Here is a 27618-nt window from a genome sequence, read left to right as displayed (position 1 = left end):
CGTACCTCAAGCAAGCTTTAAATGAACGTAATCTCCCGAGCACCAGTGAGGACCCGTACACCCCCCCCCCCCAATTTTGTTATCATGCATGTGTGACAATGGCATCACCATGGTAACAAGTGCATCCAGTCACGTTTAAATTGACAAGATAAAGCCTCGTGATGCGGTGATATAATAAAACGAGTTTGACGGTGCCATTGTGAAAAATCCGATTTGCCTTGTTGTGTAATCTGCGCGTTACGTGTTGTCTGATCCACGCCGCTGACGGGTTTTTTTCTACATAACTTTATTGGGCCTCAGATATTTACAGTACGACGTCAAAATACACGCGACAAGGCTAGGATAAACTAGCTTTTGGATTCAAAGGTACAGTACGCGATGGCAGCGGGGAGTTAAGATAATCTTATTAAAGTCGATCAGCATAAAATGCAAATTAATCGGTCAGTACCGATCACGCCGATGAGATTTAGATGGATTTACGACTAACTGGGACGATTTATAAAGAGAGCGACAATATTTAATTCTCTGTCCACATTTGTTCATCATCCATCCGTCCCTCCATTTCTTATCCCTGCAGATGAGCCAATTGAAGAGGGGCGGCCTCCTGCCCCGATCCTCGGCTTTCGATCACGCCTGGCCCCCCCCCAACAGGCCATCGCAATTCCCTCCCATCATTACAGGAGGCTCCTCGCGGAGAGCTTTGGGGAAAAGGTGACCGCTGACGATGTCATTCACGCGGACGATTTCCAAATGTCAGCTCGTAAGACGCCGTCGGTCTCATTAAAGTTGACGCGGTCCGCTTTATCCGCGCCTGCCATTCTCAATCAAGTCCGCTGGAGGCGGGGAGGCGGGGCCCTCGTAATCACGCTTATTTGCACGAGCGCAAGCGAGGGACAGCCAATCACGGGACAAGAAGAAAGGCCCGGTGAGAGACAAAGACAACTTGAAGGAGCTCACCGATTTTGTTTGTTTTGGTCCAAATAGATGCATGTCAGTTCAGAAGCGTCCGCCTTGTTCAGTTTTTGTTCTGAAGATTTACACGGAGGCATGCACGCGATCCGCCCGCGTGCAGGCCAGGCCCCCAGCGAAAAGCGCGGCGACGTCTTTTGCCGCTGACGGCCTTCGAAGGCTCGCGTCGCTCGGATGAGGTGCGGCGTGACCGACCGAGGAGTTTTTGTTTTCTCTCTGATCCGCTTCGCCATCGCAAGGCAACAACGGGAAGAACCATTTCATGTTATGGTGACCACTGCAGGATCAATTCATATTTAATCAATCAGTCATTTCCATTCCATCAACCTTACAAGATCCGTTTGTTTTTCCAGTGCTGTCATGATAATAATAATTATCATTCGTGCGGCACGGTGGGTCAGCTTGTAAAGCATTGGCCTCACAGTTCTGAGGTCCCGGGTTCAATCCGCTTATGTGGCGTTTACATGTTCTCCCCGTGCCTGGGTGGGTTTCCTCCGGGCACTCCGGTTTCCTCGCACATCCCAAAAACATGCAACATTAATTGGAAACTCTGAATTGCCCATAGGTGGGATTGTGAGTGCGAGTGATTGTCTCTATGAGCCCTGCGATTGGCTGGCGACCAGTTCTGCTGACAGCTGGGATAGGCTCCAGTACTCCCCGCGACTCTTTTGAGGATAAGTGGCTCAGAAAATGAATGGATGGATATATTTGCACATCAATTTCAACATCACAACCCCCAGCCACATAATCATCTTCCTCATTAAATGTAAAATGTGCGAGCAAGATTTGAATGTAGCTTCACTTCAATCCCCGACCCGCACGAGCAGCTACGTTGCTAGCAGAGTTATTCATTATTGTCAGTTTTTTTTTTTAAATTGTGCAATGAATTTAGTGGAGTCACTGATGGTGTAGTGGTACCCACGCCTGACTTTGGTGCGGGCAGCGTGGGATCGATTCCCGCTCAGTGATGGTGAGTGACTGGCGGCCAGTTCGGGACGTCGTCCGCCTTTCGCCCGAAGCTAGCTGGGATAGGCTCCGGCTTTCCCGCAACCCTTGTGAGGATAAGCGGCTTGGATAATGACATGACAATGAATTTAAAACAATGGGTAAGGTGACAACATGACGACTCATCAGTGTTTTCCCAATTTTCGCCATACGCCGTAGTCCACATACTGTACTTTCATGCGTTCCCCCACGATTTGTCTCAACAGCTGTCGCGACATCTTTTGCACTTTTGTTGCTGACCGGAGTTCAATAGCAGTCGTGGTCTCCTTTGCGAAAGGCCGCAGCGTGTCCTCACAAGGCTTCGCGTGTGGCGATGTGCGTGAGTAAACGATTGATACACTTTTTTTCCACTCCGTGCCAATTGTTAAAGAATAATTAGTATTAAATCAGAGGCATAAAATGGGGCCAGAGAGGAATGCTTTTTTTCAAAGATCATTTTTAAAATATTGAACTGAGGTCGTACCAACAAAAAGTTTTACCATATGTGTCAAAATTATTTTTTCTAATTAATTTCTAATTTATAACCCTAACCTTTTTCCACAACCCCCCAAAAAAATCTTTTTTTTTTTTTTAAATGGGATTAAAATGCTACGTTTTGGTGCATACTAACCCCTCAAAAAGCCTCTTACACATCCTAAAAGAAACGACTGCACCTTCCCAAACCCTCAGAGGTGTTTCATGCAGTAAAGCGATGAGCTCACTAAATACTCCAATAAGTGGACACAAATCTGCACACATTTACCTTTGTGGCTGACCTCTTCACTTTGCACCAAACCATCCCTGGCATCTGTTTTATATGACCAAAAACATTTCACTTTGTCTAAAACATCCAGACTTTCAATTTTGAGGCGACATAATTCCAGATAACTCCCACACAGGATATATTGGGCTCCGAACTGTGGCTCGGATCAAATGCGGTCTGCTGTTTTTACATATTTTCGTTTCCCGTGCCGCTTATCCTCACTAGCGTCACAAGCGTACCGGGCCTGAACTCGTAGCCAGCCAATCGATATAAGCAACAATTCGGACTCACAAGTGCCATTTAGTCTTCATTTACCCTACCATCCACATTTTTAGGAAATGAGAGGAAATCGGAATTCCTGTCAAAAAAAAAAATTAAAAACATCCTGCCACAGGGAGAACATGCGTACGCCACACAGGCGAGGCTGGGATTTGAACGCCGGTCCTCAGAACTGTGAGGCAGTTGTCCATAATTCCACCCAAATGGCAATTTACAGATAAATCCATGCTATTATTTAAAATTATCATGCCAAAAAAACTAAACATACTTGGGATGGGCATTTTAATCATCAGTCCATTCATTCATCCATCCATTTTCTTTGCCGCTTATCCTCATGAGGGTCGCGGGGAGTGCTGGAGCCTATCCCAACGGTCAACGGGCAAGAGGCGGGGTACACCCTGAACTGGTTGCCAGCCAATCGCACATGGAGACAAACAACAGTCGCACTCACAATCACACCTCTGGGGAATTTCGTGTCCAATTAATGTTGCATGTTTTTGGGATGTGGGAGGAAAACTGAGTGCCTGGAGAAAACCCACACAAGCAAACTCCAGACAGGGAGGATCCGGGATCGAACCCGGGTCCTCAGAACTGTTGGGCCAACGCTTTACCAGCTGATCCACCGTGCCACCAGCATTCTAATCAATTAGGTTAAAAAAAAAAGTCACGTTTAATTTCAATCAGTTTGTCGTCCGGAGTCAACAATGCTACTTAAATGTCCACTTGTGAACGTGAGAGTGATTGGTCGCCGAGGGTTTTTCCTAATTTTGACATTAGCAGACGCATGGAATGAAGAGACAAAAAAAAAATGGGATAAAAATTCAAACCACCTTGGAATATAAAAAATAGCTAACATTTATTTATCTTTACACAAACGACTGAGCATTCAGCCCATTAATCTCCATGTTTAAAAAAAAAAAAAAAAAACTTTCACCGGCCCTGACCAGTTCATCTGTCGCACCGCGAGTCGCGTTTACGTGCGTCACGTTATTCAAAGACGCGCCAAGAAGAATGTGGAAAATCTTTTGAGTGCGAAAATAACATTGTTGACATTTAATCTGATGTGGGTGCAAAGCTATTTCGCATTGCAAAAACAAGGTTAAAAAAAAAATAAGAGTAGGCAAAGGTGTTTTGCGCGCGGGTCGCCTGACAATACAAGTGCGACCACACACGCGGCACAAGTACAATGTGAACAGTGCTGGAGCGCGTGGAGGAGCCTCTTTATGACGACAACGACCGCACAATGCGCACAATACGAGGACGGCACGGAAAACGACATCGGATCATCCCACGTTTAGATGGTTGCGGCTCGCTAATGGCCGCAAGGCCGTGAGATTTTCTTCTTGAGTCAATTATTTTAGTAACATCACACTGGAGCCATATTGGATTCATCACTGGAGGAGCTCATTTAGAAAAAGAAAAAAAAAAAAGGTCATTTTGATTGGACTTGTCTGATGCAAGTTCTCTCCCTAGTGGCCTACACAGGAACTGCAGCTGCGTCCACATATGGCTGCCTTGTGCTGCTTTCTGGTGACGGAGGTCCAGATGACCCACCGCCCTCCTCCAAGGAGATTTTACAGTCCAAATCGGGAAGGGGTACGTCGAGGTGTCATGGGGGCCTCTTCCCGTCTTCCTGGTGTGCAGATTCTCAACGACCTAAAGAGGAGGGGGGGGGGGGGGCAAAGTTCAGGGAGCCATGAGAGGGAATGGATGAGGCCTCGCCCTGAGAGCCTTCATCCATCTTCTTTAATCTCACACGCGTGACAACCTCACTCGTGACTTTAAAGGGATTCCGTAGAACAAAAGCGAGCATTAGGAATATATTTGTTTTTGGGGGTCTAATATTCAACTCATATTTTCCACTCAATAAATAAATGAGGCGGCACGGTGGATCAGCTGGTAAAGCGTTGGCCTCACAGTTCTGAGGACCCGGGTTCGATCCCGGATCCGCTCGTGTGGAGTTTGCGTGTTCTCACCGTGCCTGGGTGGGTTTTCCCCGGGGTGGGCACTCCGATTTCCTCCCACATCCCAAAAACATGCAACATTAATTGGACACACTAAATTGCCCCGAGGTGTGATTGTGAGTGCGGCTGTTTGTTTCTATGTGCCCTGCGATTGGCTGGCAACCAGTTCAGGGTGTGCCCCACCTCCTGCCCGACAGCTCCGGCGCTCCCCGCGACCCTTGTGAGGATAAGCGGCTAGGAAAATGGATGGATGGATGGATGGATAAGTAAATCAATTTATACCCCTGATTCATTTTTAGGGTCACGAGCAAGCAGCAGCCCATTCCCAGGTGACTGAGCAACTTGGACTGGTCGCCGCCAGCCAATAAACTCTTGGCATGTAAATCTAAACTCTTACAGCAAAATAGAAAAAATCCATAGCCACTAAAATTTTGCAGTTGCTTATCGATGTTAAAAGATGACAGCAAAGCTTTATTTTCTACATTAGACAAGGATTTGGCCTTACGAAATGGAGCTCCTTCCTACAGTTGTAACAAATACGTTGCACCAACATGCCACCAGAGGGCGCCAAATCATTTTTTTTTTTTAAATGAATTGCATTAATAATGTGCAATGAGGCCAAGATGGAAAAAGATGACACTTGCTGTCCCACCTCCCGCTTTCTTGCTCTAACGGGACAAACCGAAAGGAAACAAAGACGCATTAAGTTAGACTTAGCTCAGTGGTTAGAGCACTGGTTTGGTAAATCAGGGGTTGTGAGTTCGTACCTCACTGGGGGCTCCACTCCCCTCCCCCGGGGTGCCACACAAATGTGACAACCTCGAACGGGACAAGAAAAAACTGGACAATTTTAGAATTAAATGTATTTTAAATGTAATGTGGCATAACTGACCAAACATTGCGGTAGCTGTAAGTCGGAGGTGATATTTTACTGCGGATAGCACGGGTGAGGCTTTGGGCTACGGTCAAGATGGCCATCAGGTAGAAAAATATAAACTATGAGTGGAAAAGATTAATTTGTGGCTAAATGATTTTGTGCATTGGGTTGCAGTGGCGTGAAAAGATGTTTAAATACATTTCCAAGTTTATTACCAGCCAATTATGCCTGAAACTATTTATCTGGTTTGAAGTTTTGACTTCAGGAGGGATAAAAACACAGGGGTCAGGCAAGAAATTCAGTGCCATCCATCCATCTTCTTTGCTGCTTATCCTCATGAGGGTCAAGGAGAGTGCTGGAGCCTATCCCAGCTGTCAACAGGCAGGAAGAGGGGTACACTCTGAACTGGTCGCCAGCCAATCGCAGGGCGACAGACAATAATCGCACTCACAGTCACACCTACGGGCAATTTAGTGTCCAATTAATGTTGCATGTTTTTTGGGACGTGGGAGCGAACCCGGAGTGCCCGGAGGAAACCCACGCAGGCACGGGGAGAACATCCAAACTCCACACAGGAGAGTCTGGGATCGATCCCGGGTCCTCAGAACTGTGAGGCCAACGCTTTCGCATCTGATCCACCGTTCCACCCCTATCTTTTTTTTTTTTTTTTTTTTTTTCCATTGTCATTTTGCTTGACCTCGTTAACGCACCGATTTAAGGAACTTAAACCTCCACTCAAGCAATGATTTGCACTTCCTTCCGGGAGTCGGCACGAACACGCAAAACGAACGAGAGCGTTGCAAAGTGTCATCACGAGGGCCACAGTGAAGGTTTCCCGAGAACCCCCCCCCCCCCCCCCCCCGAGATCCCACCACCGTCATTAGCACAAATCCCGCTTGCCGCCCAAATCTCATTCTAATCCCTTTTTCCTCCTGCAAGTGTGATTATTTTCCGCAGATTTCACACCGGCGTCGGTCGCACAAATGTAGATAAAGCGGCGTATTAATTAACAATAAAGTTCGTTTTTAAATCTGCCTTTAAAAGCCCATTTCAATCTGTAAAGCCCGGGAACGGCTGTGAAATTAATTTTTGGGGGGTGTCATTTGAAAATGAAGGTTCCACCCCACCCCCCGCTTTCTGCGCTCTGCCGTGGCCCAATTTAAATTGCTGTAGTAATGGGGGTCAGCCAGGAGTCAATATTATTTCTTTTTGTCTCGTCTGCGGGGGACCAGAGGTGAGAAAAGCTCATCACGAAGAGCGAGCGAGTCGGGACGGGAGGGAGGGAGGGAGGGAGGGAGGCGGGGAGGTGGCTAAATGGAACGGTTCTATCTGTGCTGTGCATAAAGAACGGGAAAGAGGAGGGGGGTGGGGGGGGGGGGACGTCCGGAACCATTGTCGCCGAGGAAGCGTCCGCGCGACTTACTTGACGTTGCCCGTGTTCTTCCTCTCGTGCTCCTCGCGACGGCTTCGGAGCTGCTCCTCGGCCAAGGCCATCTCCTCCTCCATGTTGTTTATTTCCTCCTTGGCGCGGCGACGGTTTTCCTGGGGGTGACGCCGATGAGAGGAACGGAACCAAAGTCAAAACATCTTCCGGTCTTCTAGGAAGACTTTCGGAAAGTGTCGAAAGTTTTTTTTGTTCATTCATCTAGAAAAGCAGTACCGGGCCATGCGGTACGCCCCTCACCCTTGCTAACAAATCAATCGAAGGAACCGAAAAAGGCCTCCCTTTGCAAGGATTTCGGCCAAAAGCCGAAAAAAATTCTTAAAACATTGAACTTACAATTCAATTTCATTCATGCTGCCATTTTTGTCCTTGAGATGGTTGTCACATCTGCCAGGCTGATTATACGTTATTGGTGTACTCATTATAGCGGGGATGTCAAACATATTTTTTGCCACATTGTACGTGCAGATTCCCCTCAAAGGTCCGTTATGGCTGTGAAACGATAAAAAATCTTTAACCGCCTCATCATATTTACACGTGAAATTTAGGAACTAGTTTTGGAATCAAGTCAAAATCAAATCAAGGGAAATGGGTTTTTCCAACCATTGTTGTTTGGTAACACAAAAATGCTTGTAATAGCTCAACGTTATTTATGATATGACAATTTGAAATTTTGGTACACATTTGGACCAAAAAAAAAAAAAAAAAAAATCATGAAAGTTGATAGACGTGATTTGCCTCCGCGGGCCAGACAAAAATCATGTGGCGGGCCGGATCTGGCCCCCCGGGCCTTGAGTTTGACACCTGTCCACGATAGTAGTCTTGGCATCCTGCACTAATTGCAACAATACTGGCCACACGTGTGATGGAGAGGTATCTGCACCATTTGCACAATTGACACTGTTCCAGATCATCGCACTACTTGTCATTTGAAACCGCTTTCATTTCTTGAAGTCTCTGCGCCATTTGCGCAATGGTCACTTTACCAGACTATCGCTCTATTAGTCATTTTAAACTGATCCAAATTGCCGGAGGACTCTCCCATCAATTGCACGATTGTCAAAAAATTAATATTGTAATTTCCGGCCTATAAGCTGCGACTTTTTTCACACACTTTCAACCCTGTGACTTATGTGGTGATGCAGCTAATTTGTGCATTTTTTATAACGGCCGCAATGGGGAACTGGAGCGGAAAAGGTAAGAGTGAGACCAGTGGAATATATGTACCAAGGAAGTGACTTTTACCTGTATGTTTTTTTTTGTTTTTTGTTTTTTTTTACTGGCTCTGTTAGCGCTGTGCTAGCGTGTTGCTGCTGTGCTACTGCCGCGTCTCGGTAATTTTTACCAATATGTTTTTTTTTAACCGGCACTGTTAGTGCTGCGCGAGCGTTAGTGCCACGCTAGTGTGTTTCTGCCGCGTCTCGATGATTTAGGTATGTTGTTTTTTTTTTTTAACCGGCTCTGTTACTGCTGTGCTCCAATGTTACTACTGTGTAGCTGCCACACCTGTTTTTTTTTTCCTGTATTTTTTTTTTTTTTAATCAGCCCTGTTCATGCTACCATATCGTTGCTATGTTAAGATAAGATAAGCTATTAAAAACGTAGAAAACGCTTTCTGTGTACTGTCTTTCTTTGTATATATATCTTGTGTTTCAATGAGGGACTTGCGGCTTATACACAGGTGCGGTTTATGGATGTACCAAATGGTATTTCCTCTTCAAATGTACTAGGTGAGGTTTATAATCCAGTGCGCTCTGTAGGCTGGAAATTACGATAATCATAATCAGCATTACAACATTAGCTGTAATTTTGCAATGCTCAGTGACAAAATATTTTCTGTCAAATGGCTGTCTGGGGTCGTACTACAGCGCCTTGACCTATCACCAAGACAAATTCCTCAAGTGTTTTTAAGGCAATTCCGCTCAGAAATTCTGCGAGATCGGCGTTAGCGATCGCGTCCGCAGATTCTCCGAGGATGTTGGTCGCAATCAAATTTTCAAAGACGACAACTGACCACATGAAAACAATGTTGACTTTTCTTTCACTTTTAAGGTTTAGGATTACCAGTTTTAGGTTATTATTTGAAGAGATTGTAGCTCTATTACACTCACGTTAATTATAATTCACGAGGCATAATATAATAAGAACACCCAAATTCCACACAGGCGGGGCTGGGATTAAACCCGGGTGCTCAGAACTGTGAAGCTAACGCTTTACCAGCTGAGCCACCGTGCCGCTACAAAGCATAATATGCCACGTCATTATCCAAGCTGCTTATCCTCACTAGGGTTGCGAGAAAGCTGGAGCCTGTCGCAGCTACCTTTGGGCGAAAAGCGGACTACATCCCGAACTGGTCGCCAGTCAGTCGCGGGGCAGACATCGACACCGTCACTGAGCGGGAATCGATCCCTTGCTGCCTGCACCAAAGGCAGGCGTGTGTACCACTACACCATCAGCGACTCCAAGGCATAATATATTGAGTGTAAATTTACAGCTGTGTGAACATTTTGTACTTGTCTGTTTTGAAAATTGTCTGGTTTTATGATCAAATGACATCAAAGACTGCTGTGATTTTTTTTTTTTTTCCTCCATAACCGTTTTTTTTAGATGATTTCTTAATTTAACTTTAAACGCCCTCAATAAAAATTACTGGTCTGAACCTGAACACCAAAAATATAAAACTCATTTGACTCAAGTTAGTCAAAAAAGATAGACGTCCGATATGTATTGGAGCTCTTCATTGGCTAAAAATGATGTTCTGAAATTCAATTCCTTGCAAGACAAAACGGACCTGTTTCAACGAGCCTTTACCTGTCTGCTTCTCCCCGCGTGTTTGATGCTATAAAACATGGGCCCCAGTTCCGCCAGCCACTCGCCGTCCGCCGCCGTGACACACTGCATGTACTCCTACGAGACAGAGCGACGAGTTCACGATCGAAACCGTTTCACCGACGTTCCGCCGTTCAGACGTTTCACCTTGGTCGTCATGACGAGCTCGTGGTAGATGATGTAGTCGGGGGTGTAGCCCATACCGAACAGGGAGCTGGTCGGGTGGAGGTGACACGGCATGCCCGTCCTCACGTTCACGTATTCGCCAATGCCCTGAGAGCGAGCGTGCGGCAAAAAAAAAAAAATTCAAAAGCCGCAACCTTTTCCACGAAAACTCATACGCGAAAGATTCCGCGGAAGAAACACAAAAGCCAAATACCTTCAGCTTGGCGGCCTGGTGGAAGTAAGCGGCACAGATGCACTTCCTGATGATGTCCCAGTCCGAGCCGGACGACATCAAGTTCATCCTTTGCTGCACCATGATGTCTTTTAACTGGGAGCGCACCTCCCGCACCTGCCGCACAACGCCGGACTTGGACTTTAGCAAACCGTCAACACTTGTGGACCAAAACAGGGTTTTTCAGATGCTCAAAAACTAGCCCAGACGTGTGATTTGGCAGAATGAAAAAAAGACATAAAACTAGCCGGGGGGGGGGGGGGGGGGTCTGGGGGCTGCCAGCATGATCAAAGGAACGTGCAAGTTTTACAAATTGTATTATGAATGAAATATATCTAGTCCATGTCTAAATAAATGCTATTCTGTTTTCAAAATATACACAATATGATGGTTCATTATTTAGGTGCATACCTTTTCCCCCAAAAATTACAAATTCAAATACAAATTTAACTGAGTAAACTACTAAATTGAATTCAGATAGGTAGGTGGGTAGGTAGAAGGGTTTTCCGGTTTCTAGGTCACCTTGTGGGGGTGCGTATTATACACGAGAATTTACGATACGATAAAAATGTTAGAGAACTCTAAATAAATGCTATTCTGTTTTCAAAATGTACACAATATGATGGTTCATTATTTAGGTGCACACCTTTTACCCCAAAAAATTAAAAATTCAAATACAAATTTAACTACGTAAACTACTAAATTGAACTCATGTAGGTAGGTGGGTAGGTAGAAGGGTTTTCCAGAGTTTTTAGGTCACTTTGTGGGAGTGCGCATTATACACGAGAATTTACGAAACGATAAAAATGTTACAGAACTGCGTAATCAAAAACGTTTTGATTTCTTGTTTTAGTAAATGATTGAAACGCATGAATTTGACAATTATTAACGTCGCTTGTTGTCATCAGTAAATAATATAGACATTTTTACAAGTAATTGCTTCTGAACTCTCACCGTCTGCAACTGGGGTTGGTTGTTGACCTTGGGTTGACTTCTTAATGTAGCAGCTATGGAAAAGTTTGTTTTGGCTGCTCTTTTGTTTTTGACGTGTTTTTGTCATTTTGCGTGAACTTGCAATGCCTTGAAACCGCTTGATCCATAGTCAATAGTATCCTGACCCCACGTGGAAAATGCTCTACCAGGTCGATCGAGTTTGCGAATGAAGTCGCTTAACAGAGTGAGAACTTCCTTCTTTCCAACTGTATCGACGATTTCTCGTTCCATCCAATCCCATCAGAACTTATTTTTGACATATCTATCAATTTTCGTCTTTCCTCTCGAGCACCGCCATCGTGTTGACTTCAAAATGGCCCCCCCCCCCCATACACAAGAAGCGTTTTCATCGGTCGGGAGGAACACGTTCGACCAATCAACAGACGCGTATCTAATCTTAGACCTAACTTGCAAAAGTCGGACCAGAATTTGAACGAGTGTGGATTCTGGCACGGGTTACGGTCGGAATATTTCAGAAAAACGGAGACTACGCAATTTAATAAGACAGAATTCTGCCGATAACCGGAAAAATCATGTCTGCTAGTCTTAAATTTAGAGGTTATAGTGCCACCTCTTTCCAAGTCCAAAACCACAAAATTAAAAGCAACGAATGATTAAACTCGCCATACCGATACGATATCTGGTAATAACAACAAGCGGAACCCGATAGCACAGCTGCTACAGCGATCCTTGATCATGAGAAATGTAATCTGCTAAAGTGAAGGAATTGAAATTCATGCTGGCGAGTGTTCATCCATTGTGCTCAGAGCGAGTGGCAGTGCAACCTTGCGCATGGCCTTGGTGTGAATGAAGTGGTCGTTGCACCAGATGCTGGAATAATTGTTGTTTTTCCACTGCGTGTAGACGTTCAGGTACGTCAGGTGGTCACTCTCTGGCACGGAGAACTTCTCCCTGACCTGGTCGCTCTCTTCCTCACGGCCCTGCACACAGACACGTCCCTCCGTTGTATTTATATAGTAGTGTCCCGTCTCCTGTATTTCTTTAAAATTCATTCGATCAAAAAATGTCCAGGATAGTCTGTATTTTAAACAATTACCGTAATTTCGTAATAATGCACTTTTTTTCCCCACCAAAAATTGTCAAAAGTCAATTGTGCGCATTACACAAAAGATACAAAGGAAAACTTTCACATTTTTATGAATGTATGCTGCCACGTCGCGGTTAGGAAAAATCTGTACACTTTCATTCTAATATGCCACCGTCACCAAGAGGTTATTGAAAAGGTGTAGCCTACACTTTCTTTACAATATGAAATATGACTGCATATATGTATAGTTGTGCTCAAAGGTTTACACATACCCTGTGAAATGTTTTTTTTTTTTTAAACATGACTAATGACTGAACAACAGCTATATGGTGATGTTTTGTTTAATGATAATGCATTTCTGAAATACTTGGCAGTTTAATTTGAATCCTATTAAAATGAAATGAAATGTGTTTCACCTGGCCCTGCATGTTTTCTTTAAAGAATTGTACATATCTTACAAATTCTCCCAGGGTAGATATGATGAATGAGCACATCTGTGTCTATTCTCATTTACCAAATAAAAGTATGGCTGTTAACTTTAAAATAAGTATTGAATGTTCAAATAAAGTGCTTAGCTTCAGAATAATTATTTGATTCTTTGACAAACTAAAAATACAGATGTGCTGATCATATGGGTAGCATCAAAATCATGCATTTTATAAATGCATTATACATAGGTAGAAGGGTTTTCCAAAGTTTTGAGGTCACCTTTTGGGGGTTCGTATTATACACGAGAAATTATGATACAATAAAAATGTTACAGAACTGTCTAATTAACACAGAACTGTAAAAAAATGTAAGATGATTTGGTTTGTTTGAAACCATTTTCAATACTTTCAACTGTTTAATAATGTGTAAAAATGGACAACGAGGGGACACTGACAATTTTGATTTGTGAAAACATACTCATATTTGGACAAATGAGGTTTTATCTTGACACAAAACAATCTTGAAAAATGACGAGCACCTTAGGTCTGTAAAAGATGGCCGGCACGGACAACATGGAAACGATGATGAGGATGTCGGCGCTGCAGCCCATGTCGCACGACACGATCAGCATCTTGGACAGCGCCGGGTCCAGGGGGAACTCCACCATCATGCGGCCCGTCGGCGTCAAAGAACCTGGGAGGACGGTGATTGAATCATACAGATTATTTGTCTGACAAGCGGGCATGTAGCAGATGAGTTCGAAGCTCCTTTGCCATCAAACGCCTGCTAGCACGAGGAGAAGCCTTATTTTTCTGACAGCGTACGAGAGAAGGATGAACTACTGACGGTTGCGAATACTCAAGGCGAGGGAAAAGGAGTGAGATCAAGAAACTTTGCCAGTTCTGATTTGACTGATGCGATGACAGTCTAAGACGCTGACTCTGAGGGAGAAGCAAAGCAGCAGCGCAGCCACGTTGAGGGCAGGTAAACCTTAATCTGAGAGAATCTGCTGTTAACACACCATACAGGGGAATCATCAAAAGTCCCTCCTTATCCCCAAATCCCTAAAATCCTTGGAATATGGCAGAGGATGAGGCTGGACCGGTTCAATCAAATATTGGATCGGTTACCTGGCGATTACTTCGCTGGCCAAGCCCGCAACTAGCTGATCCGGACCCGTTTGGAGAGGCCGCATTTATCATTGGTGACGTGAATTAAAAGGGGAGCTATCGTGGAGAGAGGATGAAATGCACAGTACTATATTTTATTTTGATCTCAGAACTGATTGGTGGTGTTGAAAAAAAAATAAATCACGATATAGAATATAAGTCACATTATAGTCATTGTCTGTTGAAAATCTCAAAAATTCCCACAATTTGAGGCGTAATAAATTGGGGCTAATATAAAATGGCACCACTAGATGTCGCTAAATCTCATTTCAAATTTTGTTTTAGCATTTAAGAATACATAAACCCAGTCAACACCTTTAAACATTCCAAAACTCATCAGAGATTAATTGTTCCAAGATGTAGCAAAAATATTGAAATAAAGAAAAAATACCACAGAAATTAGATTTACATAGGCGGCACGGTGGATCAACTGGTAAAACGTTGGCCTCACAGTTCTGAGGAACCGGGTTCGATCCCAGCCCCGCCTGCGTGGAGTTTGCAGGTTCTCCCCGTGCCTTGGTGGGTTTTCTCCAGGCACTCCAGTTTCCTCCCACAACCAAAAAACATGCAAACATGAATTGGACACTCTAAATTGCCCCTTGTTGTGGTTGTCTGTCTCCCTGTGCGGATTAGCTGGCAACCAGTTCAGGGTGTATCCTGGCTCCTGCCCATTAATAGCTAGGATAGGCTCCAGCACTCACCTCGACCCTCGTGAGGATAAGCGGCAAAAGAAAACGGATGGATGGAAGATTTAAATAAAATATTGAAATACAAATAGCTACAATGTTTATGCATACTGCAACAATTCTTCTCTTTGAATTTTTTTTTTTTAACTCAAAGCGCAGTAGGAACTGAACAATTGATGGCTAAGTGAGAAATCATGTCGCTCATGCAAAATGTACTCATATTTTAGAGAGAGAAGAAAACAAAATCATCCTCTACCCCAGGGGTGGGGAACCTATGGCTCGCGAGCCATACCTGGCTCTTTTGGTGTTTGCTGACATGCAAAAAAAAAAAGGTTTGTCCTCGTGGGGTCGCCGTAATCCGGTGTGGGAGGCAACCTAAATGACGCAGAGACAGTTTGGCCTCGTGGGGTTGCCGTAGTTTTACATACTAGTCGTCGTCGTCTACAGGCGCAGAAGGGTCTCACGCCGATCGGAACAACTAATCATCGAAATGTCTTTGACAAAGGTCGCTCAAAGAAAATAAAAAAGATGTGGAGAACTTAAGAACAAGAATGGACAGCCTTTGTGGAGAGAGACGGTTATGCTTTGTTTTTAAATTCACAATTGGGGAGTTAGCCAATAAACATTTTGCCAACTTCGCATAAAGATAATCAAATGAATAACAGACATGCCATTGTCGACAAGAACCGTTCACCATCGTACCATCATGATGGCAAATCAAATTGAATTACGCTCACGGTGAATGGATGGAAGTCTCAACGCCTGTGTGAAGCTTAATCTGCCGATGTATTAAACAGATTTATCAAGACATTAGCAAAACCAGGAAGTAAGTACTTTTGTCATCATTGTTTAGCAACATCATAACAATGTTATTTAAAATAACTCAGAGACTTATTGTACTCTGAAAGTGTTGAAAATACACCTCTACTTAGTTTTTAAAATACTGTATGGCTGTTTTGAAATTACATTTTTAAATATTTCCCCTTTATGGGTCCTTCAATCGAAAAGGTTCCCGACCCCTGCTCTACAAAAATAACAATGCAAAGTTTTGATGGGCACTTTGAGAGTCATGAATGTAACAATGAGGTCATATTGTTTGTGGTGTAAAAAATGACGGCGCGTAACTGTCGGCAAGGCGCACTTTTTGAAAATGTTCTTATAGTGGATGGTATGAGATCGCGCCGCATACCTGATACAATGTCATCCACGCTAATATAACGAGCCCTTTTTTTAGATACCGGTGTTGTCGAGAGCTCCCAGGATCCAAAGCTGGTACATGGAGTTGAGCATGTTGTCTTCGGGCGGCGGGTCCATGAAGTGGAAGAGGAGCAAATCCTGAACGCCCAACGACTTCAGTAGCAGGACCACGTTGGCCAGGTTGGTCCTCTGAATTTCCGGTATGGTGGTGGTCAGCATCTCGTTCTTATAGGCGCTCTGAGTGTAGAGCCTGGGTGGGAAGATATCGTTAAAAAGAGCTTAGTTATAACTCTGCACTCACTGCAGTTACACCAAAAAATTAAATATATGAATCAGTACCTGTAACACTGCCCTGGTCCTGTTCGACCTGCTCTCCCAGCACGCTGGTTCGCGTTGGCTTGGCTGATGGGATACACTTGGAGCGCATCCATTCCAATGCGAGGGTTGAAAACCTGTTCAAAAGTGTGGAGGATAATGTCATATGTTATTACACGAGAAGATGACTGTAATTACAAGGGATTTGCAGTGCTAGAGTACCTTAAGTTTGCAGTATCCAGCGTCCACAACAAACATGATACCGTCCACAGTGAGGGAAGTCTCTGCGATGTTTGTTGCAACAATACATTTACGAACACCGTCTGGGGCCTGAGAGGGTGAAAAAGTATGTCTGTGGTTTTTTTTACCGTATTTTCCGCACTATAAGGCGCACCGCATTATAAGGTGCATAGAATAGCCACTACAGTAGAGGAGTTATGGGGAGAGGACGTTATGCATCAATTAGATGGAGCTGCACTACAGGCTCAAGATTGATCCATATATAAGGCGCACTGGATTATAAGGCGCACAGTCAGTTTTTGAGAAAATTAAAGGCTTTTAGGTACACCTTATAGTGCGGAAAATACGGTAATTCCACTCACGTTGGGTAATTTATAGGAAACCCAATCAACATTAAAACATATGTGCACTAAATAGGAGGAAAAATAGAAGAAACCTTCTGGAAGATTTTGGCCTGTAAATCAGAGGGCAGCTGAGAGTAAATGGGCAGCACAGCCAGAGCAGGAGCGTTATCCAAATCCTCCAGTCGTTCCACAATCTGATCTGATGTCACCTACATGAACAAGGAGTTGAATTTAATAAAGTGTATGGTACATGATAGTTTTATTAAATGCATTTATTACCCAATTTCTATACTAAACAAAAAAATATATATATACTATCGTAATTTCCGGCCTACAGAGCACACTTGATTAGAAGCCTCATCCAGTACATTTGTAAAGGAAATACCATTTGGTACATACAAAAGCCGTACCTGTGTAAAAGCCGCAAGTGCCCGCAATGAAACAGGGCATATTTACAAAGAAAGACGGAACACAGAAAGAGTTTTCAAAGATTTAATACTTTAGCTTAGCTTAACATAGCAACAACACGTTAGCACGAACCGGGCTGGTAAAAAAAAAAACAAAAAAAAACTGCCACGGCAGTAACACAGTAGCAACACGCTAGTGCGGTGCTAACAGGGCTGGATAAAAAAACATACCCGTAAAAATCACTGAGAAACGGCAGTAACACAGCAACAACACACTAGTGCGGTGCTAACAGGGCTGGATAAAAAAACATACTGGTAAAAATCCCTGAGACATGGCAGTAACACAGCAGCAACACGCTAGCACAGCACTAATAGGGCCGGTTAAAAAGAAAAACATTCCGGTAAAAGTCACTTCCTTGGCACATATATTCCACCGTTCTCACGCTTACCTTTTCCACTCGAATGTCCCCATGTAGCCATCAGAAAAAAATGCACAAATTAGCCGCATCACCGCATAAACCGCAGGGTTGAAAACGTGTGAAAAAAGTTGCGGTTTATAGGCCGGAAATTACGGTAAACGCTATTATTTTTTGTGAGCTAAATTCAGAGCTCAAGCTATTCTACCCTTTGTGTCACAAGTCTATGTAATATTCACATTTGACTCGAATGACTGAAATACATTACATTTTTTTTTTAGATGCCTGAATCCTCACCTCAATATCCTCCTGCCCCGGCATGAAGATGAGAATGTCGCCGACCAATCCACTGAGGTGGATCTGCAAGGCCTGTTTCACTGCTGCCTCCACGTAGTCCTCCTGAGGAGTCTTAAAACCACAAAATAAAACCAATAAATGTCAAATCAATGTAGTGTTGACAGAAAAAAAGCCAATTAGGACCAGTGTAAAACCTTGCTAAACAAGACGTCCACTGGAAATGTTCTGCCCGGAATGTGGAATATGGGCACATTGCCGAAAAATGCGGCAAATTTGTCCGAGTCCATTGTCGCCGAAGTAACAATGAGTTTCAAGTCTGTGCGTCGAGATACAACCTGGTAGAAAACACAAAAGAACGAGAAAATCAATCACCACGTGCATGTGTTTCAAAACGGGGCAGGCGTGGAACAGGTGGACCGACCTCGCGCAGCAGACCGAACAGCACGTCGGTGTTCAACGAACGCTCGTGAGCCTCATCCATGATGACGGCGCTGTAGTGGTCCAGGTCCGACTCCCTCAGGGACTCTCTGAGCAGGATGCCGTCCGTCATGTACTTGATCATCGTCTTCTCGCACGTGCAGTCTTCGAAACGGATTGCGTAGCCGACCTGCGCCATACATGACAACCCTTTCCATTAGTTAAATCTGCTAAAACACAAAGACTTTGTCTTTCTACTGGAGTTAACAATGAATAGGATATTTTTTTATTATAATTAATATGTAACATGTATAAACAGTTAATTATTGAGGCAGCAGTAGCTGATCTTCTCGATAAATCTTAGCCTTTTGGATTAAACGTCAACTTCTTCAAACAACCGGCAAAAGTCTATTTGCCGTGATTCAAATTTAATGGATTACCGTAATCTGGATGACTGAAAAAAAGACAGTCTGCTTCCAAAGAAACAGCTAAATTGCTCTTTGAGCAAGGCATTAGCCCCTTCCCTCAGTTTACAAGTTGAAGGACCGTTTTCACACCCCTTTCAATCATAACTCTCTTTGCCTGCTTCCAGTTGTAATCAGTTTTTTTTATATACACAGTAGAGCAGGGGTCACCAACGTGGTGCCCGTGGGCAAATGGTAGCCCGCGAGGACCATATAAAGCGCCCGTGAGGTATGTTCTAAAAATACCATAGGCCACAAACTGTTCCTATTTTTGTGCTTTAAATTCTGAATCTGACTTCCTTACGTGAATTAAAAGGTTAAAATACCTGTAATGTCATTTACGACAATAAATTAAAACAAATATATTTTAAGTACGTGTCATGAACTGAGTCTGAAATTTGCCGCAAACAGGTCACGTAGCCCTTCATACGATCGGTGCTTACGAAGTAGCCCTCAGCCTCAAAAAGGTTGCTGAGCCCTGCGGTAGAGCCTCAGTTCTCGAACACAATCCATTCTAGAAGGCGGTTCGAGAAGTGGGTGGGTCAGCTGGTTGGATCGCATTCGTTCTGTTATTTCCGGGTTTTGTTGGGGGCGTGCCAGTACAGATTTTTGCTCGAAAACAGAAGCAAAAATTTGAAAATTGAAATTTTTGTTAAAAACCGATTTATTCAAGACAGGGGATGTTCAAGAACCGAGGTTGTACTGTACACACACACACACAATAGTGTGGGTTTAACGCTCTTAGTGTTAATATAATCCCAATAATAATACATTTTAAAAAAGATAAATCTATGTTGAATCCACAAAGCCAATGAAGAATAAAGTGGAACATTTCTACGTTTTTCCACTAGATGGCAGTGTTTACTTGCTGATCCCCTTCACAGCTGAGTGGGTTTCACACAAAACTGGACGCCAGCGACCAACTGTATAGATTGAAGTCTTTACACTAAAGGGGATTTTAGAGTCTTCGATGAACCCAACGTGCATTTGTGGGATTGTGGGAGGAAGCTGTACTAGCAGAAAATTACCGTGAAATAAAAAATAAGACAACGAATGACGAGGCGAGAGGTCATGGGTTCAATCCCGGCCCCGCCTGTGTGGAGTTTGCATGTTCTCCCCTGTGCCTGCGTGGGTTTTCTCCGGGCAGTCCGGTTTCCTCCCACATCCCAAAAACATGCAACATTAATTGGACACTCTAAATTGTGTGATTGTGAGTGCGGCTGTTTGTCTCGATGTGCCTTGCGATTGTACCCTGCCTCCTGCCCGTTGACAGATGGGATAGGCTCCGGCACTCCTCGCGACCCTTGTGAGGATAAGCGGCTAAGAAGATGGATGGATGGATGGATGGATGACGAGGCAAACGAAGGACAACGTAAAAACGCATGGGCTCGTGTAAGGTTCTAACGGAGATGACTCCACTTGCAGTAAAATGCATCCAGCACTTTTCTGTTTCTGAAAGAAAATCTTTATCTTTAGAATTTGACATAGGAGTCACGTATACGGTTTTGCGGGGTTAAGAAATGGAACATAGAACACTGAGGTGGCAGGCAGTCTGCGAGTGTGTGTGGTTCCACTTCTAAATCGTGCTCGTCATCTTTTGCATTCACACTATTGATCAATATTGATTTTGCTTAATCTGGTTAAAAAAAAGTTTCACGTGTCAAACGTGGGCCTCCTATCCACATTCGCCAATTCAAAAGGGTGCAACGATCACACAGTTAGGCGAGTTTGCCTTGTACCTCCTCTCCTAGGTTGGTGCCAATCTCCTCACTCACTCTCTTGGCAACACTCATGGCGGCCACTCTGCGGGGCTGAGTGCACCCCACCATGCCGTAGCTGGTGTAGCCGTCCTCGTGCAGGTACTGGGTCAGCTGGGTGGTTTTCCCGCTGCCCGTTTCGCCAACGACGATCACGATGCTGTTGTCCCTGATGGGCGTGGTTTGATCATAAAACTGTTAGTGTGTAAAGGAAGATCATCTTTGAGGTGGCGTGAAGCGGGTTTAGACTATGTACCTTATGATGTTAAGAAGCTGCTGCCTCACAGCAAAAATAGGCAAGTACTGTCGCTGCTCCAGAATGCTTTTTTTCTTGGCAAATTCACTGCTGGCCTGGCTCTTCTCTTTCATGTGATCTGCGAACTTCTGCTCTGCTCTATGAAGTCAAGAGGGAAGGAAATCTCGTTTAAAACGAAGACAAACGGTCACAAAACTGAACACCAGGGACCTGTGAGTAAGACACAGCCCGCCAAAAAAAAAAAAAAAAAAAAAAAGAGCCGGACAGACCAACCTGTAGTCTACCTTGCCGTCCTCGCCGACCTCTTGGCCTCCACAAGCGTCGTCTTCTTTCTTCTTGATGCCCATGATGTCTCCCAGCTTAGTGCCTGCCAGTTCCCAATGTTTGTGCTGTGCCTGAAAACATTGCATTATTATATTATGTGCATTAGAATTAGTTCACAGACACAGTGTAGCAGTAGTATGAAAAGCACCTTGGTAACCCTCATTATGAGAAATGTGTAACCAATTCAATCATACGCCCGTTTTTGCTTTAAAATCCGGATCAGCGGCCTACCTTCTTGCGCTCTTTCTGCTCGCGGTGTTTACGAACAAGCTGGCTGCCCTTGCGTGAGATGATGGCCATGTCAGAGGTTGCGTCTTTCACGGGGATGATGGGCTCTGGCTACGGTCACAAGGCAAAACGCACACATTTAAATTGCAGCTATTGTGAAATGCATGATCTCTAGTTTGTTATTCATGATTAAATGACAGCTGGAACAGACCCATCCGTTTTTTCGTCTCTCAAGGGATTTGTTTTCAAGAAGAAGCAGGAAGTGGTATGAGTAGCAGACGCCCACTCAAGCGGTCTCGTCTGTTTATACTAGTTTTACCTGCGGGAAGGTAGCTCGTTGTTCCTTCGTGTTAGCCAAAATGCCGGCTCGTTGTATTGTTGGATATTGGTCGAACACTCGGGAGGATGGATTCATTCTTCATAGTTTTCAAAAAGGCCCGGTTCGTCGTGAAAAATGGGAAAGGACGAGAACTTCGTGGGTTCCAAATGACAGGTCGGTGTGTCTACTAAAAAACAATAAGATTGGGGCGTCGGGGTGTAATTCTCTCAGAATGTAGCAAAAGATCTGCGCACGTGAGTCAGGGGTGTTAAATGTGTTGATGTATCCGTTGGCGCCGAGCAAGGCTTCAGACGAGGGGCACGGCTTCAGCTGGGCTGGCTCATACATACTGTCTGGGAGTCTATTGTGAATTAGACGTGATCCACATATCATCTAAATATGGTTCGAAAGGAAACGAAAGGGTAATATTGCCCTGGTCACTTCACTCAATTGTGTCCACAGTGGACAGCTTCAGCCGGGCTGGCTCATACATACTGTCTGGGAGTCTGTTGTTAGTTAGAAGTGATCCACATATCATCTAAATATGGCTCGAAATGAAATGAAAGGATAATATTGCCCCGGTCACTTCACTTGATCGTGTCCATAGCGGACAGCTTTGGCCGGGCTGGCTCATACATACTGTCTAGGAGTCTGTTGTTGGTTAGAAGTGATCCGCATATCATCTAAATATGGGTCGAAACGATAGGATAATATTGCCCTGGTCACTTCATTCGATTGTGAGATGTTCTCTTCTTTGAAAAGAGCTTCCGTGTCCCATAGTAGGTGGCACAGCGTGTTTTCAATGGCAAATGTCATGGTGTGACGACGCGAACAGAGGATGCAGGCAATATGGCGACCACTTGGATGTCGAATGAGACTTCCGCAACTTTGCGCATGGATAACTGATTTATTTTTTCGTATGGACATTGAATGCTTATAGGCATGACACTTGACCTTTAAGCCAAAACGTTTTTCAAAGATATCTCATTTGCATTCTGTGAAGATGACCCAGTCTTGCTTTACCTGTTTAGTGAACACTATTCTTCCATCCAGGAAGGGAGGGACCAAATTGTGAACCAGCAGGTGAACCTTTGTAGCATTGTCCTCCTCAAAGTCTTCATCCACCTCCAACCTCTGCACCACACCGCTGGTCAGCATACGGTTGGTCTCCCAACGCTCATTGTCCTGTGAACACAGAAACAGTCAGTCGGCAACGTAAACACAAGCACAGCACGCGACAGAGTTAAGTGACCTCGTTGATTTGTCGTTTCTGGGCGGAGATTCGTTTCTGGGTCTGCTTCTGCAGGATTTGCTCTCTCTTCTTGACGTATTCATCAGACGTGGATGTGAAGGGGTTGTGGAACTCATCGTATCCTTCGTCCATCATGTACCAGTCTCTGTCGGCTTGCTGAAAACAGCGGATCGATTAGAATTCCTCAATGGTGACTAAGCGCCAGCTTATATTGTATACATGGCAAAATATACATTATAGCCCAAAATTTAGGGTACATATACATATATTGGACATGAAAAGAAATGATCTTAAATTTATGTCTGGGTGGACTCCTACTTGCTCAGTTACTACAGTCCATTTTAATAAGGGCAGACTTCAAACAAATAACGTTATTTTTAGGATATTATAAATTCTCCAACAACACACAAAGGAAAAAAAAAGAGAAATGCGTGCTGGTTTTCACATCATGGGTAAGATAGCTTGTATTTTTTTTTTTTTTATTTATTGCGATGTATATTGTTTTTTTTTTTTTTTTTTTCAGTATCATGTTGTCTTGAGACATGGTATCAACCAGTTCTCAAATGTATTTCAGTCCATCCGTAACACATTTGTGGGCAGCGTCCCATTTTTTGGACATCATGATTTTCACGCATTATATCCTTCAGTATATGAAAATATTTAAACGTATTAATCTGAAGCCATAATTTGGTATCTAAGAAAACCCAAGTACCCTCTCGCGGGCAGCGTCACATTTTTGGGACGAGATTATAAATTAGTAAAGTTATCATATAACTAGATTAGAAATTAGTAAAGTTATCATATAACTTAACCAGAAACAAAAAAAAAAGAAATATTTCCTTGATTGTGGCCTGTTAGGAGACTTTTATCTCAATAAGGGAAAAAATTCCCACCCTGCCCATCAATGGGTTGACACAATAACATTGTCACTCAGCCAACCTTCTGATCTTCTTCCCACTGCTCTTTCTCATCCTCATTGTCAAATGAGATTCCAGTCCCACCGTCTTTTTTACCTACAAAGAAAAAAAAAGTAAGGACTCAAGTATGGAATCTCTTGTCAAGAATGGCTTCTTTTTCTACTTACCGTAATTTCCGGCCTATAAGCCGTGACTTTTTTCACCTGCTTTCAACCCTGCAGTAATGCGGCTAATTTGTGCGTTTTTTTCTAACGGCCACATGGGGGCACTCGAGCGGAAAAGGTGAGAGTGACACCAGTGGAATACATGTGCCGAGGAAGTAACTTTTACTGATATGTTTTTTTTTAACCATTCCTGTTAGCGCTGCACTAGCGTAAGAGCTTTGCAAGCATGTTGCTTCTGGGTTACTGGCGTGTCTCAGTGACTTTTACCGGTATGTTTTTTTTTTTTTTTTTTTTTTTTTAAAAACGGCCCTGTTATGCCGCGCTAGCGTGTTGCTGCGGCCGGGCACTCGACCGGAAAAGGTAAGAGTGAGACAGACTACATGTGCCGAGGAAGTCACTTTTACCGGTCCGGCCCTGCTAGCACTGCGATAGCGAGTTACTGCCGTGTCTCTGTGATTTTTACCAGTATGCGGTGGCACTAGCGTTCGCGCGGTGGCACTTGCGTTAAACTCTGTGTCTTTCTTTGTAAATATCTCGTGTATCAATGTCGGTTTCAATGTGGGCACTTGCGGCTCTTACACGGCTGTGGCCTATGTATGTACCAAATGGTACTTCCTTTGCAAATGTACTAGGTGAGGCTTATAACCAGATGTGCTCTGTAGGCCGGAAATTACGGTACGTTGAGGGTTTGAAGCGGTGGACATTTGTTATTACCTTTTCCTTGGGACAAACGAGGTGTGGAACCTAAATGCTTTCTGTCATTGGCCCACTCGTTGTACTTGTAGGATGGGGTGGGCAGGGGTGTGTCGTCGGTGTAGCGCCCTCTCACTGACCTGCAGTCGAAGCAAAGAGGACCTTATTCATGTAACGGACTGACACATCGCGGAAATAATCCTTACCTGGGAGTGAAAAAATTTAGGGCTGTCCAATCCAATCTTTGAGATCAGAACTTAGCCTGATGTTAGAAAATTTTAAAAATCTGATCGGAGTGATTCTAAAATCTATGATTTTACCACACTTAGACAAGCAGTACTCTATGCTCCGCACCAGCAATTCTACCCAGTAGTGCCAGGACAGAAGTAACCGAGAATGTTGCTTGCTTAACGTAATTTATTGACACGCCAGTTGAAGTTTAGTATAAAACTAAATAGATATAACAAAAGAATCACACCTATTGAATGTAGATGTAATGTAATAGAGGCTACGTATTATGTATAACTCCACTAGATGCTAATGTGACGTGATGTATTATCACTGGCTTTTTAAACTGGTACTTTTTTTTTTAAAATCATTGTATCTTTCAAAAATAATATGTTCACCTGTCTCTTCTCTCGCTCTCTCGACCCGAGTGGCGACTCCGCTCCGACTCCCTTGCGGAAGGAGTCGGGGAGGGAGACTCCCACTGAGAATGCCGTGAAGTAGCGTAACCGCTGTCGTCTTCCTCCCAGTTGGAGCGCGAAGGTGTAGAACCATCTGTTTGAAATAATAATGTTTTTATTTTCAACCATCCATCCATTTTCTTAGCCACTTATCCTCACAAGAGTCACGGGGAGTACAAATGCTTTATGGACTTTTAGAACTGTCCAGCCCTTATGGTGTGAAAAATGAATAAATAAAATGAAATACCCCTGGGGCGCTGCTGTGGCGTTTGCGGTTCATCCCGCCTGCTGCCTCGGCTGATGCGATCCGACCAGCCATCTTTCTGTGAGCGCTCACTCCTCTCGCTGCGGTGCGAACGATCCGAGCGGCTGCTGGAGCTGCCCTCTCGGGTATCTCACAAGAAAAAGGGATGCCAAGAATTAGCTACAAAATCGAGGGATGCACCGAAATGAAAAACTGAAAATGAGGAAACCAAGGCCAAAAAATGAAACACGGAAAAAAATTATTCTGCCAATTTTTAGTTAAATTGCACTTATGACTATGACTTTGTACTAACCTGACTAAAACTCAAAATCAAAATGTTAATCCTTCAAATAAATCATTTACCAAATTAAAAACACTGATTAAGTATTTACAATGAATTCCGACGACAGAAAAAAAAAATGCCCAAAATTTCTCAGTTGAAAAATTCCAGGGAGCAAATTTTAGGTGCCCCCAACCAAAATAAGATCTTTTCAGAATCACCTCTTTCACTCCGCCGATCTCTCCCCTTGTCTTTCTCTCTGTTCCTGTCATCTTTGGAGGAGACGTAGACGCCCTGCTCCCGTCTGTCTTTTTCTCTCTGCTCGTGTCGGCGACGGAACTCTTCGCTGACCCCTCCGGGACTGGAAGGTGTCTCTGAGCCACTCGTACGGTACTTCCGGCTGGCGAGGTGAAAAGGAAAACAGGACAGATACATCATCTACAGCCGTAGTTCTCAAACCTTTTGCAAGAAAAATTACAATGAAATTAAATGCTAATCTTTAGTACTGGAGTTGAAAGTTAAATACAACTTAACAGTACTTAAAAAAATTGTAATGGAGTAAAAAAGGGGGGCACGGTGGCAGAGTTGTAGAGCGCTGGCCTCACAGTTCTGAAGACCGGGGTTCGAATAGCTAAAATACGGGACATTTACGTTATCACATGACAAAAAGAGTTGTATTATGCTGGTATATGTGCAGCGTAAAGTACTTACTTCTCCTTTTTATCCTGCCCATTCTTTTCATCATCATCATCATCGTCAGAACCAGAATCACTTTTGCTTTCCTCCCAGTCCTTGTACGACGAAACCCTGGATTTCTTTCTGCCTTCGTCCTCGCCACCGACTTCATTCTGTTCTTTACTCTCTCGTTCTTTCCTTTTCTGAGCCGCCAGCAGATCCAAGCCCAGGAGAGAGGTGCGCGGGGTAGGAGCCCGAAAAACGTGATGTTCTGCAGGGGCGATCTTCTTCTTAACTATCAGTCCTCCAACTTGGACTTTGGGGTCAGTCCCCTCCAGTCTATGCATGGAGTCATCGTCATCCATTATCTGCGAGGGGGTATACAGAAATACATACATCTTTAAGTATATTACAAATGAATCTAACAGGTAGTACGTACTCTGTAATCGACATTCAATTATATATGACATTCTATCATGACAGTGGGAAAAAAATAAAAGAACGAAAAATGGGACAGAGGAGCAATAGGCCGCTAGCTTGTTTACCTACCAGCCCGAGAGAAGCCTAACTCGTGTTTCTTTGTGGCTGGATGTATTTAACGCGCAAAAACAGTTGAAACAATCGGGGTTGTTAAAAAAAACACGTGGCTGTCGTAGGAATAACTACTTTGGAAGTATATTTGTCAACCGAACGCAAATGTTTACAGACAAGGGGGCCGCCATTGCTATTCCGTCCTCTTCGTTTCCTGAATGTCGGCCACCTGGACATGCTAAATCCACTGCTGCCACCTACTGGTTAAATCGTGATGGTCTCCACTTGTGTCAAAAAGTCTTGGTTTCTTTTTTTTCCAAACAAATGAAAATATTAGCCAAAGACAACACAACAATGTTTTAAC

At 43.9% G+C, this 27618-nt stretch overlaps 1 protein-coding gene across 1 annotated transcript; it reads right to left on the bottom strand.

Moving 5' to 3' along the window:
- Positions 1 to 583: 583 nt before the first annotated feature.
- Positions 584 to 27474, bottom strand: dhx38 (DEAH (Asp-Glu-Ala-His) box polypeptide 38). Its single transcript, XM_061813984.1, has 27 exons — positions 27273 to 27474; positions 26760 to 27091; positions 26270 to 26448; positions 25772 to 25918; positions 25465 to 25618; positions 24860 to 24978; positions 24004 to 24077; positions 23065 to 23220; positions 22836 to 22997; positions 21497 to 21604; positions 21215 to 21336; positions 20942 to 21079; positions 20668 to 20854; positions 18469 to 18654; positions 18242 to 18382; positions 18048 to 18158; positions 17020 to 17136; positions 16566 to 16673; positions 16368 to 16480; positions 16070 to 16278; positions 13515 to 13669; positions 12285 to 12440; positions 10489 to 10623; positions 10257 to 10382; positions 10092 to 10187; positions 7260 to 7378; positions 584 to 4651 (listed from the first exon to the last, which is right to left on the bottom strand). Exons 2-27 carry the CDS (start codon positions 27086 to 27088, stop codon positions 4570 to 4572), a joined length of 3729 nt encoding a protein of 1242 aa, XP_061669968.1. The 5' UTR covers positions 27089 to 27091; positions 27273 to 27474; the 3' UTR covers positions 584 to 4569.
- Positions 27475 to 27618: the final 144 nt, after the last annotated feature.

Source organism: Syngnathoides biaculeatus, chromosome 3 (assembly GCF_019802595.1).
Source record: "Syngnathoides biaculeatus isolate LvHL_M chromosome 3, ASM1980259v1, whole genome shotgun sequence".
NCBI lineage: Eukaryota > Metazoa > Chordata > Actinopteri > Syngnathiformes > Syngnathidae > Syngnathoides > Syngnathoides biaculeatus.
Note: the sequence above shows the minus strand (reverse complement) of the source record. Positions and strands in the feature narration are given on the sequence as shown.

What these genes read in the sequence shown, in the direction of transcription:
- dhx38 (XM_061813984.1), bottom strand. Translation starts at nt 27,088, where the DNA reads ATGGATGACGATGACTCCATGCATAGACTGGAGGGGACTGACCCCAAA. An exon ending in GACGGCAAGGTAGACTACAG is followed by an intron (nt 21,080 to 21,214) that starts GTTGGTCTGTCC and finishes TTGACTTCATAG; the next exon opens with AGCAGAGCAGAAGTTCGCAG. An exon ending in GGGAGCTCTCGACAACACCG is followed by an intron (nt 13,670 to 16,069) that starts GTATCTAAAAAA and finishes CCGTCCTCCCAG; the next exon opens with GTTCTTTGACGCCGACGGGC.